General features: G+C 38.5%; 1 protein-coding gene across 17 annotated transcripts in view; it reads left to right on the top strand.

The window, feature by feature from the left end:
* Positions 1-18,278, top strand: part of ELF1 (E74 like ETS transcription factor 1) — a 143,409-nt gene that overhangs the window by 96,230 nt on the left and 28,901 nt on the right. For all 17 annotated transcript variants that reach the window (XM_036298544.1, XM_036298542.1, XM_036298545.1 and 14 more), the window contains one exon: positions 6,618-6,798. In XM_036298544.1, coding sequence (XP_036154437.1) covers positions 6,618-6,798 — 181 coding nt within the window. The remainder of the gene's footprint in view (positions 1-6,617; positions 6,799-18,278) is intronic.

Here is an 18,278-nt window from a genome sequence, read left to right as displayed (position 1 = left end):
TCATGCTTAATAGAAGACATTTTAAATTTTTTCCTATTTCGCTTTCTAAAGTCATGGCTAGCACCCAAGGTTATCTTAGCCAAGGTTTGGTGTTCCAAACATGTTCTCCGGTAATTTTTAAATAAAACATTAAGTAATCTCATTGCGGGAGAGCTTATAGCTCTGCCCTTTCCTGCCACCTTTGAATCTTTCCACAACAGAGGCGGACTTGGCAGCAGGGTTTCATTTCTTATTACAGATTTTAGATTCCAAATACAAATTAAGATTTTAATTTGGACAAGAAACCACATTAAGATGACCATGGCACTCTTTTTTCAGCCTGATTTTAAGGAGTACCTTTTAATATTCCAATTTCTTTATAACTTGGCCTTTTTGCACAGGTGATTCTATTCATGGAGAATTAAACATTTAAGGATTAGGACATGGAGGTGGAGGGAGCCATGAAGGCCATTCCTCCCATTTTTTTTTTTATTTTTTTTTCTGTTCCTCTTAAGGAGCGGAGGGTGCAAGGGGAGGAGATTTATCCTCCTTGACCTCTCCTAAAGCTTCTAGGAAATGAAATGCCGTGTTCCACAAGGGGAAACAATTTTTGGCAAGTTCTGATTAACTTTTTGGCAAACTTTTAAGATCTAATGTACCTTTTTCAAGAAACCAAGGGTTATGTTCTATAATAACATGCAAAAACTATAAGATATTACCTTCTAAAATTTTAATACTTTAAACATGCAAATCAAAAGCCTATAATAAAGTTTCTTACTTTTCTAAAAGCCAAATATACCTTTTTAAAGCCGAATCTACTTTCTTAAAGCCAAATCCTTCCCCGTTTGTTAGCCTGGTTAAGAAAACGTTCCCAGTTACTTACAGACCCGGGCTTCTGTAGTTGATCCTGGGCATTGCGTGCGGTGGAATCCCCCTCACCTTTTTTCGGTGAGTTTTCCACACCTTTTCAGTGAAAACTTCCTTTTCTTGCTCCAGCGAGACCTGCACTTCCAGATTACCCGTTGGGCGCCAGATGTTGAGTGTTTCCTTCCACGACTCGCGTGGAGTAGGGTTCGGTATCTGAAAGAGGAGCCGCACAGCAAATGAGAGAAAACGACACGAGATAATTTTGCAATATTGGGGGACCAGGCGGCAAGTCCCGAAGGACTTCTTCCCTATGCTCAGGCCTCACCAAGCTTTTATTGATCTGGGATGCCCCTATAGCATAGCCCTAGGCAGGTGACCCCCTGCAACAGGCAGACTAGCCCATCAGCAAGGATTTACATAATAATAAATGGGGGAGCAGTTTCAGCTACCACTGTCTGGACAAACAGAGGTGGCGCCTAGCTCCGACCTTTGGGAGGGCTTCAAAGGCACCCAGCCTTCGGGGGGTTTCGGGGAGTGCTCTGTCTATGCTTATCAGATAGTGAAGGCAATAAACAGTTTCCCACACTTGGCTAATTTGGGAATGATCCTGGGAAGTCCCTGGGACCTGGGAAGAACTGGCTATACCCATAAGACAGTTAATAGTGGGTTTGGATTGGACAATATTATTTCAAAAATAATATTCAAAGTCATACCTCAATACAATTTCTTACCTATTCTATCTTTCTAAACAGTCAAGTAAATATTCCAACAGAACAAAACGCACTTGCCCGCCTGGCGTGGCTCAGTGATTGAGTATCGACCTATGAATGGTTCAATTCCTGGTCAGGGCACATGCCCGGGTTGCGGGCTCCGATCGTCCAATTTGGGTCATGCAGGAGGCGACTGATCAGTGGTTCTCTCTATTTTAATATAAAATTCACTGTGTTTAAGGCTGACTATAATAATGTACAGGTAAAGAAAATGGATCCTGGAGTCAGTTTAAGTTAAGATTCTACCACTTACTAGCTATATGACTTGTGGTAAATTATTTCCCATGTATAAAATAGATAATCCAATGTATCTCCCTCATAGGAATTTGTGATGGTTAAACAAGGTGGTAATCCATGTAAAGCAACAAGCCGAATCCCTGGCATATATTAAGTGCTAATAAATGTTAGCTAGTAGCAATAGCAAAGGCAGGTATATGTCCAGGGTACATGCTACTCCTTCCGTCTCTCCATTTTGTCCAGAGACAAAATAATCTCTTCTCTTGTAATGTTAGAAACTTAAACGTAAACTTAGGATCTAAACCTTTACATCTTAACGAAAGAAAACCTGGGAAGTGCCTTTCCAAGACCAGCTAGTGCTCTTCTTTCACGTAAAGTGAGGAAATAAGGTCATGACAGTAGGATTAGAGAAAAGGCCCTAGGTCTCCTGATTCACAATCTTTGTTTTTCACATATTGCTACCTTCTAAATCATAGGACCATGTGACCTTTTCATTTTTTTAAAAAACATATATGTTTTTATTGATTTTAGAGAGCAAGGGAGAGGAAGAGAGAGATAGAAGCATCAGTGGAGTGCCCCCTGCATGCCCCTACTGGTAATTGAGCCTGCAACCCGGTCATGTGCCCCAATTGGGAATTAAACCGTGACCACTGAACTATACCAGCTGGGCCTTGTGGATTCATTCTTTTTGTTGTTGTTGTTAATCCTCACCCAAGGATATTCTTTCCATTGATTTTTATGTTTATTTTCCTATTTTTTAAAAAATATGTCTATTGATTTTTAGAGAGAGAGGAAGGGAGAGGGAGAGAGAGATAGAAACATCAATGATGACAGAGAATCATCAGTTGATCAGCTGCCTCCAGCACAACCCCTACTGAGGATCAAGCCCACAACCCAAGGCTTGTGCCCTGACTCAGAATCAAATTGGTAACCTCTTGACTCATGCATGCGTCACTGCTCAACCACTGAGCCACAGTGGCCAGGCTTTCCATTGTTTTTTAGAGTGGAAGGAAAGGGGAGAGACAGACACTCGATTGGTTGACTCCTGCACACACCTCAACCAGGGCTGGGGATTGAGCCTGCAGCCCAGGTACGTGCCCTTGACCAGAATCGAACCCACGACCCTTCAGTCCTAGGGCTGATGCTCTGACCACTGAGCCAAACCTGCTAAGGCTGGACTTAGTTTTTTTGTTTTGTTTTGTGTGTTTTTTAAATATGTTTTTATTGATTTTAGAGAGGGAGAGAGAGATAGAAACATCAGTGGTGAGAGAGAACCATTGATCGGCTGCCTCCTGCATGCCCCCTACTGGGGATTGAGCCTGCAACCTGGGCATTGCCCTTGACCGGAATTGAACCCAGGACCCTTGAGTCCACAGGCCAACGCTCTATCCACTGAGTCAAACAGCTAGGGCTGGACTCAGTTTTAATTAAGCTTTTGTTTCAAAGGAAACTGTTTTTTTCTCTCTACTTTTGTGTGTTTGACATTTTTCTTTAAATAGCTTTAAATTATTAAAATATTTAAACTGAAAGAAAAATAATTATTTAAAACAAATTAGTATATGGTTGACTATAGACTGTCTCTGTGATGGAACAAAAACTGGTAACAGTGGTTTCCTCTGGGGAGGAACAGTAATAGTGGAAGAGAAGTGGCTTTGAGTATAATGGTATGTGACAAGGGGCTCCTGAAACCTGTTAAGTCGGGAAGATAATCAATTCCTCCAATTCACGTATAGCTAGTGGAGTAGGACCAGGAAGAACAGTAGCAGATATCTGTAGTTATTTGAAACTATGTAGATTTGGATAAAATTTTGGAGATATGCCTTGTAATAGCCACACTCTTAACACTTAACCCAAATTTCAGGGGCCAACGAGATTTGGGTAAGGAGGAATACTTTGGTTTCATTTAGGTGAGGACTGCTCCTGTGAATTGCATCTTTGTATGTCTGACTTAGTGGGTGATCCTAGGTAAATTTCTTAACCTAATTTCTAATCTGCCAATAGATGGAAATGGTAAGCCCTATTCTTACCTAGTACATAGGGTTTTTCAGTATAAATTGAAGTCATGTAAAAATTAACTCAATTCTAGGCTCAGCTTTGTTAGAATACTAGGCGCTTAACTTGAACTCTTAAGGAGAGAAGTGTGTTAACAATCGCATGCTGTTCGTACTAGGTTGTATTGCATGTTCAGTATTCAACTCTTAAAAAAGAGAAAGGGAAAGCCAGAATCAACTATGCTTTGGGCACTTTATATCATACTTTACTGTGTGTGTGTGTGAGAGAGAGACAGTGTAATCTTTGAGCTACTTTCTGTTTAAAACTTATGATTTTGAGAGACAGTTTACTTCTAACTTCCTCTCTTCTGAAATAGGAAGAAACATTTTGAAATAAAATGATCCTAATATATTTTAGGGTTATTACCTATAAATTTCAGAGCATAGCATTCAAGGAAGCACCGATAATATCTGTTTAGCACCTACACTAAACATGTAATAAATTTAGGCTATTAACTTTTTACAATAGAAGTAATAGTTAACCTCAGTGTACAGTGCTACAAACATATACATTTTTAAAAATTGAGGCTGCTTAGTTACAATGAAGCCATAAATAGCATTCTTAATATAACAGACTTACTCAAGGAAAATAAAGTACCTGAAATTATCTATGGGCAGTAACTTTTTCTTACATTTAAGAAGATAATACTTTATGGGGATAAGTTTAAGAAACAGGATAGTTACACACATACTCTTGAGCTATCTTCCCTTAAGATACTTAATTACAAAGGAGAAAATAATAACTTCATAGTGGATAAACCTGGTAGACAGTCACCCTAATGAAGTGATAAAAGTTAATATCACTAGTAATTGGACAAATAGCTGGTTTGAACCTTCTGGTATGAGGTGTCAGAAAGGACACAACATTACTTCTTCGGCATTCTTGCCAAAAATGCAAACTGAATGTAATCATGAGTTAATATCTCACAAACCCAAATTGGGGGACATTTTAAAGTCTCGAAAGCACCCAGCTGGCGTGGCTCAGTGGTTGAACATTGACCTATGAACCAGGAGGTCACGGTTCAATTCCAGGTCAGTAATACATGCCAGGGTTATGGACTTTATCCCTAGTAGGGGACAAGCAGGAGGCAGCTGATCTATGATTATCTTTCATCATTGATGTTTCTATCTCTTTCTCCCTCTCCTTTCCTCTATGAAATCAATAAAAACATTTTTTAAAAAGTCTCAAGAGCATGAAAGAAAGAAAAACTGAAGAACTGCTCTAGATGAAAGGGATAGAAATTTTTCCAGATTAAAAGAGTTGTCATACCTTGTATGCATATATGCTTAACCCATGGATGCAGACAGTGGGGTGATGAGGGCCTGGGGTGGGGTAGTGGGAGTGGGCTAGAGGTAGAGAGGGCGGTGAGGGAAAAAAGGGGACATATATAATACTTTCAACAATAAAGATTTAAAAAAAGGGGGAGGTTGTTATAAACATGATGAAACCTATGAGCCTAGATTGGATCCTGAACCAAAAAAATTTTTTTTCCCATTTTTTAAAAAGGACAAGGACATTAATAAGACAATTGCAGAAATTTGCATAAGGCCTGTAGATTTAATAATAGTACTATATCACTGTTACTTTTCTGATTTTGATCATTGTGCTATCTTTATATAAGATAATATTCATGTTTTTAGGAAACATACTCTGAATTAGAGTTAAAGGATCAAAATGTCTACTGCCTTCAAATAAATCATAAAAAATATAGATGTAGAAATAATAATATAGAAAGAGAATGATAGACATGATTAAGTGTTAAAATTTAGGGAATATGGATGAAGTTTGTAGGGGAATTCTTTTATAACCTTTTTAAGCCTGAAATTATTTTTAAAAAGGAGATAGTCACTTAATGAGATTTGTCACTAATTAATTGATTTTTCTTTTTTGCATCAATAAGTTGTTTATTGAATACCAGTGGTTTGAAGGATGATGATTTGCAGAGAAATGTTAATATGAAACTGTGGCAAATGAATAATACCATTACAAAATGACAGGTAGAACAATATAAAAAGAGTTGATAAATGTCAAAGTATTTTTACTATATTTGAAAAGTAATTCTTTTATAGATAGCCCTCATTATTACATTATGATTCATGTATACATTATATCAATACATTCAAAAAACTTTTTTCACATTCAACATTGAATTCTTTGCATAAACAATTACCTGATTTTTGAGAAGGTTTTTCAAAATCCTCTCTGGGTCAGCTTCCTCATCTGTAAAATGAGGTGACTTGGACTAGATCATACTTCAAAAGTCATTTCAGTTCTAAAATTTTAAGATCTTATAACTAGAAAGAAAATGAAAGTTAATTTTCCCGTTTGAGTCAAAAGCGGTTGTTAAACACAGCCTGTATGCCAAGTGACAGTGTAATATTTATTTAAACTCACAGATATTTTTCTGTCAAAGAAACTTTTGTTGAGATTTTATTTCATCGGACATTTATATGCAACTTCTCATGCATTAATGATATGGTAAATGTAATGTAGTTTAAAAGTATACTTTTCCTGTGAAAACTTGGTTGTTAAGACTCAAGATTAATTATGAAAGTTTATGTGGTCTTAATATTCACAGCAGCCTAGAAGGATTGTCAAGTACAAGTAGTTGATGATGTAAAAACGAAATTGATGTTCAGTGTAAAATAATTTTTGGTTACATTTAACAAAAGAAAATTTTTGTTGATCCTTTTTTCCCCTCACCTCTCCCAGCTTGGTGATCCAGCTATTTTTCCTGCCGTAATTGTGGAGCATGTTCCTGGTGCTGATATTCTCAATAGTTATGCGGGTCTAGCTTGTGTGGAAGAGCCCAATGACATGATTACTGAGAGCTCCCTGGATGTTGCTGAAGAAGAAATCATAGATGATGATGATGACAACATCACCCTTACAGGTAGGTGTGTGTGCCTCCAGCAGCACCTTACTTCAGCCTAGTTTTAGGCAATGCCTGAGCCCTATAATTTGGGGGCGGGAGGGACATACAAGGTTCCTAACTTGGTTTTGAATAACTCTATTACCTGCAGAAGCTAGAGCCCTGCAGGGAAAAAGAAATTAACCTTTTCTTTCTCATCTGCCTATGTTTCTTAGTGCTTTCTCACCTCTCCTTTCTTCCCTAAGTATATTGAGAAGAATGTGACAAAATAAGGATGCATGCAAGAGGAACCAAACCAAACTAATTCATCAAGTCTTCTTTGAGCACTTATGTACCTAGCTCTATATTCCTGATAACAAGGAGAAGTTGTTAGTAGGGAAAAAGGAAAGTTTTGTTTTCTTTTGTTTTTTATTGCCATCACATAAAGCAAAATAGGAGGCCATGATCCAAATGTGGCATAAGGTGCTGAGGTTTACTAAAGAAGGTTCCTCTTCTGATTCAGTCAGAACTAGGAGGACTTTTCAGAGTTGAAGCGTTCACTGTGCTAGTGCTATTTTCTTCAGTTTTAGAAATCAGTGCGTGCACTGGTATTATTATACATTTACATGCTGAAAGCATTTGAGAAAAATCAGTATTTAGAAGCAGAAGTTATTTAAGTATTCTTTTTTAAAATATATTTTATTGCTTTTTTTACAGAGAGGAAGGGAGAGGGATAGAGAGCTAGAAACATCGATGAGAGAGAAACATCGATCAGCTGCCTCCTGCACACCTCCTATTGGGGATGTGCCCGCAACCGAGGTACATACCCTTGACCGGAATCGAACCTAGGACCTCTCGGTCCGCAGGCCGACACTCTATCCACTGAGCCAAACCAGTTAGGGCTATTTAAGTATTCTTAAATTAAAAACAACAAAATTAACATTAGTCACAATATTATTAATTAAATCTAGATCTTATCAGTATTTTACCCACTTCATACTAATGTCCTTTTCCAGTTCCAGGATCCTATCTGGAATCTCATACTAAATTTAGTTATTTCTTCTCTGTCCCTTCTAGTCTAACAATTTCCTCTGTCTTTCATTGTCTTCCATAACATTGACACTTTTGAGGAAAAGTGGTTGACATTATAGAATATCTCTTAATTTTGTGATGTGTTTTCATTGGAATGAGATAAATGTATTTTGGGCAACAATAGCATCAAAATGGTATTGTCTCCCTAGTGTGTCATCTATAATAATAAAAGCATAGTATACTAATTAGACCGGATGTCCTTCTGGACGACTTTCTGGATGAAGCTACAGCAGGCGGGGGCCAAGCCCCTTGCATGAATTTCATGCATTGGACCTCTAGTATTAACATAATTGATTAAAAAATACACTGTCTCAATTAATTCTTACAACAGAAAAAAAACCTGAAATTAGAGAGGTTAAATTACATGATTTGCCTAAAGTCACAGGCCAAGTGACTGAGCCCCCATTGATAAACAACACTTAATTTGTCTATTTTGTATAAAGCATGTTCTTTTTTAAAAAAATTAAATCTTTATTGTTCAGATTATTACAGTTGTTCCTCTTTTTTCTCCCCATAGTTCCCCTCCACCCGGTTCCCACCCGCCCTTACACCCCCACCCCCACTGTCCTCATCCATAGGTGCACGATTGATTTTTGTTCAGTCTCTTCCCGCACCCCCCACACCCCTTTCCTCCCGAGAATTGTCAGTCCACTCCCTTTCTTTGCCCCTGATTCTATTAAATTCACCAGTTTATTCTGTTCATCAGATTATTTATTCACTTGACTTTTAGATTCACTTGTTGATAGATGTGTATTTGTTCATAATTTGTATCTTTACCTTTTTCTTCTTCCTTTTCCTAAAGGACAACTTTCAACATTTCATATAATACTGGTTTGGTGGTGATGAACTCCTTTAGCTTTTTCTTATCTGTGAAGCTCTTTATCTGACCTTCAATTCTGAATGATAGCTTTGCTGGGTAAAGTAATCTTGGTTGTAGGTTCTTGGTATTCATCACTTTGAATATTTCTTGCCACTCCCTTCTGGCCTGCATAGTTTCTGTTGAGAAATCAGCTGACAGTCGTATGGGTTCTCCCTTGTAGGTAACTAAGTGTTTATCTCTTGCTGCTTTTAAGATTCTCTCTTTGTCTTTTGCTCTTGGCATTTTAATGATGATGTGTCTTGGTGTAGTCCTCTTTGGATTCCTTTTGTTTTGGGTTCTCTGTGCATCCTGGACTTGTAAGTCTATTTCTTTCACCAGGTAGGGGAAGTTTTCTGTCATTATTTCTTCAAATAGGTTTTCAATATCTTGCTCTCTCTCTTCTTCTGGCACCCCCATAAATCGGATGTTGGTGCACTTGAAGTTTTCCCAGAGGCTCCTTACACTATCTTCATATTTTTGGATTCTTTTTTCTTTTTGTTTTTCCGGTTGGGTGGTATTTGCTTCTTCGCATTTCAAATCTTTGACTTGATTCTTGCGATACTCTAGTCTGTTGTTGGAACTCTGTATATTCTTTATTTCAGTCAGTGTATGCTTAATTTCTAGTTGGTCCTTTTTCATAACCTCTAGGGTCTCACTAGATTTCTTGAGGGTCTCACCAAATTTATCGGTGGTCTCACTAGACTTATTGAAGGTCTTACTAAATTTATTAGTGGTTTCTAGAAAATTCTTGAAAAACCTTATAAGTGTGGTTTTGAACTCTATAATCAGTAGTTTGCTTTCCTCCATTTCTGTCATTTGTGACCTGTTTCTTTGTCTCTGAATTTTTTATGCTTTCTTGTGTGGATAGAGTGGCTTTCTGTGCTAGGTGTCCTAAAGGGCCCAGTGGCTCAGCCTCCCCAATCACCTGAGGTGGACACTCTTGGTGCACCCCTTTGTGGGCTTTGTGCACAGTCTTGTTGTAGTTAAGCCTTGATTGTTGTAGGTATCACTGGGAGGAATTGACCTCCAGGTCAACTGGCTGTGAGAATCAGCTGTGTCTACAGTGGGAGAACTTCTGTGCTGGAGACACCCTTCTGGGGCAAGACTTGCTTCAGTGGGGCTTTGGTGCTCACTGAGTCTGCCCCCTGAGTGTGTCCCTTATGGATCTGAGGAGTTGTAATCTGGATGGTCCCACTCTGGCCACTGGGTACACTGGCTCTTGGATTTCTAAGGAGTTGCTAATTTAGCCTCTGCCTGAGGCTACCCAGCAGGAGCTATGGAGCAATCTGAAGATTCCTCTTCTTTGGGGTTTGGAGGTGCCCAGATGAGGCCTAGCTGTGAAGCATTGCAAGCTGCTGTGGGGCCTTGGGCCTTCTTTTGGAAGTTCTGGATCTCTCTGACCCAGCTGCAGTTTGTTAGGTAATTTTCAGATTTCAAAGGGCCAGGCCTTTCATATGCAAAAGCCTCTGCACACAGCTTGGGTGGGATGGGGTCTCAGGGAATCAACAGGGCGGAGCAAACAGCTATGACTACTCCTCAGTCCTACCCTAAGAGGCCCCGGGTCTCAGTGTCCCACGGTAATCACTGCAAGCACCTCTGAGAGAAAGCCGTCCTCAAGTTCTGCCCAATGCCAGACAGTCCAGTTTCTCCCCGTATGAGTCTGGGTCCCCAGAGACTAGCCCGGAACTGGAGTTCAGAGTAGTCGCGAGCTTGAGACTCCCTCCCGATTGAAAAAAACAACCGTGTCCTCAGTTGCCAGCCCTTTCTGAGTGCGCCTCCATACCTCTGCACTTTACTTCCGCACCTCCTCTCAGTGTCAGTGTGCTTTTCTCTTTCCTTCTAGTTGTAGAATTTCCACTCAGCCAGGCTTCCTGTGGTTCTGGATGATGTCCGTTTTGTCTTTTAGTTGTATTTTTGAAGTGGTTGTGCAAGGCAGCAATTTCTGGTGTTTGCCTATGCTGCCATCTTGGTTTCCCTCAAGCATGTTCTTATATACTAGAAGCCCGGTCCACAAAAATTTGTGCACTCGTGGGGGGAGGAGGGGGGTCGCTCAGCCCGGCCTGTGCCCTCTTGCAGTCTGGGACCCCTCGGGAGATAACGACCTGCTGGCTTAGGCCTGCTCCCAGGTGGCAGAGGGCAGGCCCAATCCCTAGGTGCAGCCCCTGGTCGGGCTCAGAGCAGGGCCGATTGGGAAGTTGGGGCGCCACCCCCTGTCATGCACAGAGCAGGGCGATCGGGAGGTTGTGATGCCACCCTCAGTCACGCTCAGGGTAGGACCGATTGGGGGGTTGGGGCACCGTCCCCTGTCACGCTCAAGGCAGGGTCGATGGGGAGGTTGCGGCGCCACCCCGTCACTCACAGAGCAGGGCCCATCAGGGTGGTTGGGGCTCTGTACCCTGTCATGCACAGAGCAGGGCCAATCAGGGGTTTGGGGCGCTGCCCCCTGTTACGCACAGAGCAGGGCGGATCAGGGGGTTGGGGCGCCGCCCTCTATCACCCACAGAGCAGGGCCGATCAGGGGGTTGGGGCGCCGCACCCTGTCACACACAGAGCCGCAGGGCGATCAGGGGGTTGGGGAGCTCCCCCCTATCAGGCACAGAGCAGGGCTGATCAGGGGGTTGGGGCACCTTTCCCTGTCACGAAAGAGCAGGGTGGATAGGGAGGTTGTGGCCCCGCCCCCTGTCACACACAGAGCCGCAGGGCGATCAGGGGGTTTGGACGCTGCCCCTGTCATGATGATCCCGGTGCCGGGAGGCCTCGCGGCTCCGCTGATCCTGGTGCTGGGAGGCATATTACCCTTTTACTATATAGGGTAGAGGCCTGGTGCATGGGTGGGTGCCGGCTGGTTTGCCCTGAAGGGTGTCCTGGATCAGGGTGGGGGTCCCCACTGGGGTGCCTGGCCAGCCTGGGTGAGGGGATGATGGCTGTTTGCAGCTGGTCACACACCCTTCAGGGTGGGGGTCCCCACTGGGGTGCCTGGCCAGTCTGGGTGAGGGGCTGAGGGCTGTTTTCAGGCTGGGGTGACTGAAGCTCCCAACCGCTCCTTTTTTTCTTTTTTTTCTTTTTTATTCTGGGCCAGCTTTAGCTTTGAGGCTTGGCTCCAGCTCTTAGGCCTCCGCTGCTGAAAGTAGGTTTCTGGCCTTTGCTTACAATGTTGCGATCCTGCTGGCTGAAGCCCGGCAGGTTTCTGGGGTTTTGTTTAGCTTCTATGTTTGTTATATAGTTGCTTGCAGCTCAGAGGCCTGCAGCGGCAGGCGCAGGCGGGGAACGTTGGTGTCCTCCGTCACTGAAGCAAGCAAGCCTCATGTTAGAGTCAAGCTGCCTGGCTGCCAGCCGACATCTTGGCTGACAGTTAATTTGCATATTTCCCTGATTAGCCAATGGGAAGGGTAGCGGTCGTACACTAATTACTATGTTTCTCTTTTATTAGATAAGATTCATATTTTTTGTTTGGAGAAACCTAGTGAAAGTTTTTTGATAAATCTAAATTTGTTTCTCCCTTATGGATAAGGGAATTATACTAATCAGGCTAGAGGTTTCTATTCATTGCTAGCTGTGATCTATCGGTTTTGTATAACTGAATGACCACCACTATGCATATATCTGTTGTGTAGCTAGTGACATTTTTGCAGTGTGTTCTGAATTGTTGATGCCTTACGGCAGCGTTTCTCAGCCTGTGGGTTGCGACCCCTTTGGGGGTCGAACGACCCTTTCATAGGGGTCGCCTAAGACCATCGGAAAAACACATATATAATTACATATTGTTTTTGTGATTAATCACTATGCTGTAATTATGTTCAATTTGTAACAAAGAAAATACATCCTGCATATCAGATATTTACATTACTATTCATAACAGTAGCAAAATTACAGTTATGAAGTAGCAACAAAAATAATTTTATGGTTGGGCGTCACCTCACATGAGGAACTGTATTAAAGGGTCACGGCATTAGGAAGGTTGAGAACCACTGCCTAGAGGAAGGCAATACTACTCTCTGTAGGTTTTGAACTAGGGTATTCCTGGTTTTAGTCATCAGGAAAGTTGTTAGTCTTCAAAGAAGAAATAGAGCCTAGGAAAGCAGAAGGAATTGCTTCTTCCTTTTAGGGCTCCATTCTCTTAGGCTTAGACTTGAAGATAGCTGATGATGAGAAACAGACAGGTTCCTTCCTTCCTGGCAAATAGAACTGATATGGAATGGATCCATAAATCAAAACATATCTTGAAAAACAGATTTGCGTTTTGCATTTTTCTTCTCCTTCCCCTTTGTTATTTTCCAGCTTTATCTTTTCCATCCTTGCTTGAGCAATGTCTCGAGAAAGCAAAGAACCTTGTAGTAGTCCTCCTTAGTCCAGAGTGGGAGAGGGAAGAGTACTGTACTTTAGAAACACTACAGGGGAAGATAGAAATGGGAATAGAATACTTTATAAACTATACATATTGAGTTCTAGGTAGCACTACAGATTACATTAAGGAATTATTTTTAATATTTACTGTTAGTATTTTAAAATATGATAATAGCATTGGGATTGGATTCATTATCTTTTGGATACATATATTAAAATATTTAGAGATAAAATATGGTGTCTTGGATTCCTTCAAAGTAAACCTTAAGGGCAGTGAGTGGCATAAAGATGAAAGAAGATTGATCATGTGTTGATAATGATTGATGCTGAGAATGAGTATGTGAGAATTCTTTATACTGTATTCCATAATTTTGACTTTGTTTGAAATTTTCAATAACAAAAAAATTATTTTTATGGGTTTGAAACTTATGTTAATAACTGCAGCTGTTTATAACACTTGAATTAAAATGTTAATGTTTATCAGAATACTTTTATTTTTATCATTGAGTTATTTCATATCAAGTTTGAAATAAATTTGAATCTATAAAATAAATATACAATGGTAAAATACTACCTTTATCTATTTATATGTTGAAGTGTCACAAAAGGTTTTTGGAAAAAAGGTTGTGTTATTTAAAATTTTTGGAAGTAATTTGACTATGAGCTCTTATCTATGTGGAGACTCTCCTTCCATTACCAGTTTTTGAGCATCTAAAAGTAAAATTATTAAAGTGCATGGTAGAAATTATATTTCCACAAATGGAAGGTAACCATGATGACTTTATTTGTAAATATTTATATTTTTAAAAGCTATCTGCACTTTTTTTTGGTTTATTTTCTTTCCTGTTTCATGTGAGATCCACTAATTTATTTTGCATTTCCCAACCTAACCTAACCACTGAAACTGAATGAAATAATCAGTTTATATCTTAAATCCAAAATCAAGAAAATTAGCAATCGCTAAAATTGAACTTAAACAAATGAACCTAATTATTGAGTTGTTGGGATAATCATACAGAGAATTATTATTTAGTTATTTTTAAGGGTCGACATTTCCCAGTGGGCTGTATATAGCCTAAAAAGCAAAAATAAAACTGTGAACGAGGCACAGCTGCTGTAGTTCAGTGGTCGAGCGGCAACCTATGAACTATGAGGTTGCAGTTCCATTCCTGGTCAGGGCACATGCCTGGGTTGCAGGCTTGATCCCCAGTTGGGGGCATGCAGGAGGCAGCCGATCAATGATTCTCTCTTATCATTGATGTTTCTATCTCTCTCTCCTCTCCCTTCCTCTTTGAAATCAACAAAAATATTTTTTTAAAAAACTGAGAAGGAAAGTTAAATTGTTTTCGGTAATTATATTGTTAATAATGTGGTTATTGTTATTTTAAAACTTTGTGTGTGTGAGAGGGATATTAGGGTAACATCAGATAAATAATGAAGTTAATGCCATACGAAGCCAAGATTTATAGATTAAAATATTAATGTGATACAAATGTTAAGTTGTAAAAGTTAAGTAAAGATTCTGTAATTCTATAAATAAACATATAAATAAATTATATAATTCTAAAAATGAATTCTATAATGCTAAATTTGAGTTGAAAATACTAGTATGAACTTACCATGTGTTTTATTATTTTAAAAAAATACTTTCTAGTCAAACATTGGACAACTTGAACATCAATGAGGACAGTAACCACTAATGGATTGAAGCATGTCTAATATGGCAAATCCATGATCTCATAATGATACTTAACCACCAAAATGGTCACCAATAGACAATGCTATTGTTATTTTGAAAACTAATAAATAAAGTTTAAGAATCAATCAATCTTCCCTATATGAACTATATCACTGAGTGTCTAGATTATTAGATGAGAAATTTCTCTTTATCGTAGTATTTCAGCTCATAAATAAAAAAAGGAATAATCATTTGTTTGCATAATATAACCCTTATCTTTTGGAGAGACATTATGAAACATTTACTACTTAGTATTAGGATGTTTAGAATTCACATGAAAATAATACGAAGGTGGGGTTATAGAGTTATAGACAAGAGTTATAGAGTTATAGACAAGATAAGGTTGGCCGTGAGTTGATAATTATCAAAGCTGGGTGATGGATACATATAGGAGTTCATTATATTAGTCTGTTTACATTGACTATGTTTAAAATTCTCCAAAATAATTTTTAGAAAATCAACCCATTCTCTAATGTTGGCCCCTGAAAAGGCTTAGAATTAATGAATGATCCAGCAGTAATCAATATCCCTAGTATACAAATTAATGGTATTTAAATGCACTTTCCACTAAAGATACCAGAATACCTGGGAGAAACTCCTGATTCTAAGTTTGGGACAGAAAATGTACAAGAACAGTCTGTAATATCTTACCATCTCAGAAGGCACAGAAGCTATTAGAAATTACTCAGGTCATGTCTAAAAGACCCAGGAACCAGTTTTTAGTTCGCAATGGCCAAAGATGGGGCATTTGGAGGATCATTATGTATTACAATCACAAAGGGCTGAAGAATATCAAATATGTTAAAATCTAGGTATTTACAGTGATACTAACAAAGTAACTCAGTGGTCACTTTTGAAAGATGCTAGGAGCCCATTTATTATTCTGCATTAAACATTTAATTTGTCTTTGTTGTATGAACTGTACCTGAAGGTAACCAGGTCACTGATGAAGGAAAGTTGTTCTTTATAGGAAGTCTAGCTAATAAATGCTGGAGGAATGACAGGATTAGTATTATTTTGGAATCCCTAATGAAATAGTGGCAACTGTCAGTAATAACTGCTAAAGCCATTAGGTGAAAGGCTACTGGAGAATTTTATAATGGAAAGATCATTCTGACAGCCCTCTAATCTGATTCTCAATCTTAGGAGTACTGAAAGGAATACAGTTAGGTTTTATAGCATTACTTCAGGAGGCACATAGAATAACACAGCATCACCTTTAAAGTATTCTTGCAACAACAACAAAAAGAATGCGAATCTAACCAAGCTTTTAGATATAACTATCAATTTATTGGCAGGTGGCACTACAGAGTTATAATCAGCAAAATCTAAAATGTGGGAAATTACAGACAGATGATCCTGTTTCTTCTCTGATAAACAGCAAAAAGGAAGAAAAAAGAAAAAGATGAAGGCAGTATGCGTTACCAAATGGTAATGCACGAACTTTGTTTGGATCCTGATTTAAACAAATCAACTTTACAAACAAACAAACCTTGAGCCCCACCAGTGTGGCCTAGCATGGGGCTCAGCAGTTGAGCTTTGACCCAGGAACTAGGAGGTTGCTAGTTCAATTCCTGGTCAGGGTATATGCCTGAGTTGCAGGTCGATCCCCAGTAGGGGTATGTGCTAGAGGCAGCCTATCGATGAAGTTCTTCTTTAATTGATGTTTCTATCTCATCCCTTCTCTCCCACGCTTTCTCTAAAAATCATTAAGAACATATGTGTTTTTTTTAATTAAAAAATTAAAAAATAACCTGAGACATTATTCAGCTGGGCCCTTGATACATGGAGTTTATTTTATTAGTTTCTCTATTTTTGTATATGTTTGAAATTTTTCATTCTAAAAAGTTTGACAATTAAATGCTTTGACATTCTTCTTGTTCTTAATCAATAGGCAACAAAATTATTATACATTATAATTTTATCATTTTTATCTACTCAGCAGACTTTAAAATATTTTATAAAACTTGTTTGTATAAAGGAATATCTTGAGTGATATAAATGTTTAGAAGATAATAATTAATTGTTGAGTTATCTGTCACTTATTTGCCTGATGTTTTAAAAATTATTTTTATTAGGATATTTTTCTCAATTCATAGAATTTCAAAGCCTTTAATATCTTTTTAAATCTGCCTTAAATTTACAAGATTTTAAATAAATAAATTTTTACTAGGAAGTGTTACAGTGCCCTGCTTTAATCATTTTGCTGGATTTTTGAGGTATTTACCTTTTCCAATTTTAAGTGTTATAGGGAAATACAACTTTTAATATTGTTTTTATAGAATATATGATTAAGATTTGATTTATTTTTCATTATAATTAGGGAAAATTGTCTCCTAATGAGGACTATGAATAGTCTCTATCCATCAGTAGTCTCCTAATGAAGTTTTGTGCATCTTTACAAGAACGTGAAAAGGACATAAACTTTTAGAAATAAAATCTAGTTAAAAATCTATTCAAATAGTTTTTTGGTGGAGTCTTTAGGGTTTTTATATACAGAATCATGTCCAGAAAAAGTGGCAGTTTTACTTCTTCTTTCCCTATTTGGATGCCTTTTATTTCTTTCTCTTTCCTTATTGCTCTGGCTAGGACTTCCAGCACTGTGTTGAATAAGAGTGCTGAGAGTGGACATCCTTGTCTTGTTCCTGATCTTAGGGGAAAAGCTTTCAGTTTTTCACCATTGAGTATATTAGCTGAGGGCTTATCATATATGGCCTTTATATTGTTGAGGTACTTTCCTTCTATTCCTATTTTATTGAGTGTTTTAATCATAAATGGATATTGTATCTTATCAAATTTTCTCTGTCTATTTATAAGATCATATGCTTTTTATCCTTTCTTTTGTTAAAGTGGTGTATTACATTGATAATTTGCATGTGTTGAACCATCCTTGTGCCCCTGGAATGAATCCCACTTGATCATGATCATGATGTATTATTTTTTGATGTATTGTTTTATTAGATTTGTTAGTATTTTGTTTAGGATTTTTGTATCTGTATCATCAGAGATATTGGTCGGTAGTTTTCTTTTTCTGTATTATCTTTGCCAGGTTTTGGCCTCATAAAATGTGTTAGGAAGTATTGCCTCCTCTTCAATTTTTTTGGAAGAGTTTGAGAAGGATAGGTTTTAAATCTTCTTCAAATGTTTGGTAGAATTCACTGGTGAAGCCATCTAGCCCTGGACTTTTATTTTTTGGGAGGCTTTTGACGGTTGTTTAAATTTCCTCACTGCTGATTGGTCTATTTAGATTTTCCATTTCTTCATGATTTAGTCTAGGAAGGTTATATATTTCTAGGAATTTATCCATTTCTTCCAGGTTATTGAATTTGGTGACATATAATCTTTCATAAGATTCTAGTATGATTCTTTGTATATCTGTGATGTCTGTGGAGACTTCTCTCATTTCTGATTTTGTTTATATGGGTCTTTTCCCTTTTTTCCTTAATGAGTGTAGCCAGGGACTTGTCAATTTTATTAATTTATCAAAGA

This window comes from Myotis myotis, unplaced genomic scaffold (genome assembly GCF_014108235.1).
Source record: "Myotis myotis isolate mMyoMyo1 unplaced genomic scaffold, mMyoMyo1.p scaffold_m19_p_3, whole genome shotgun sequence".
NCBI classification, from domain to species: Eukaryota; Metazoa; Chordata; class Mammalia; order Chiroptera; family Vespertilionidae; genus Myotis; species Myotis myotis.
The sequence above is the reverse complement of the archived record's forward strand: the minus strand, read 5'-3'. Positions and strand labels throughout refer to the sequence as shown.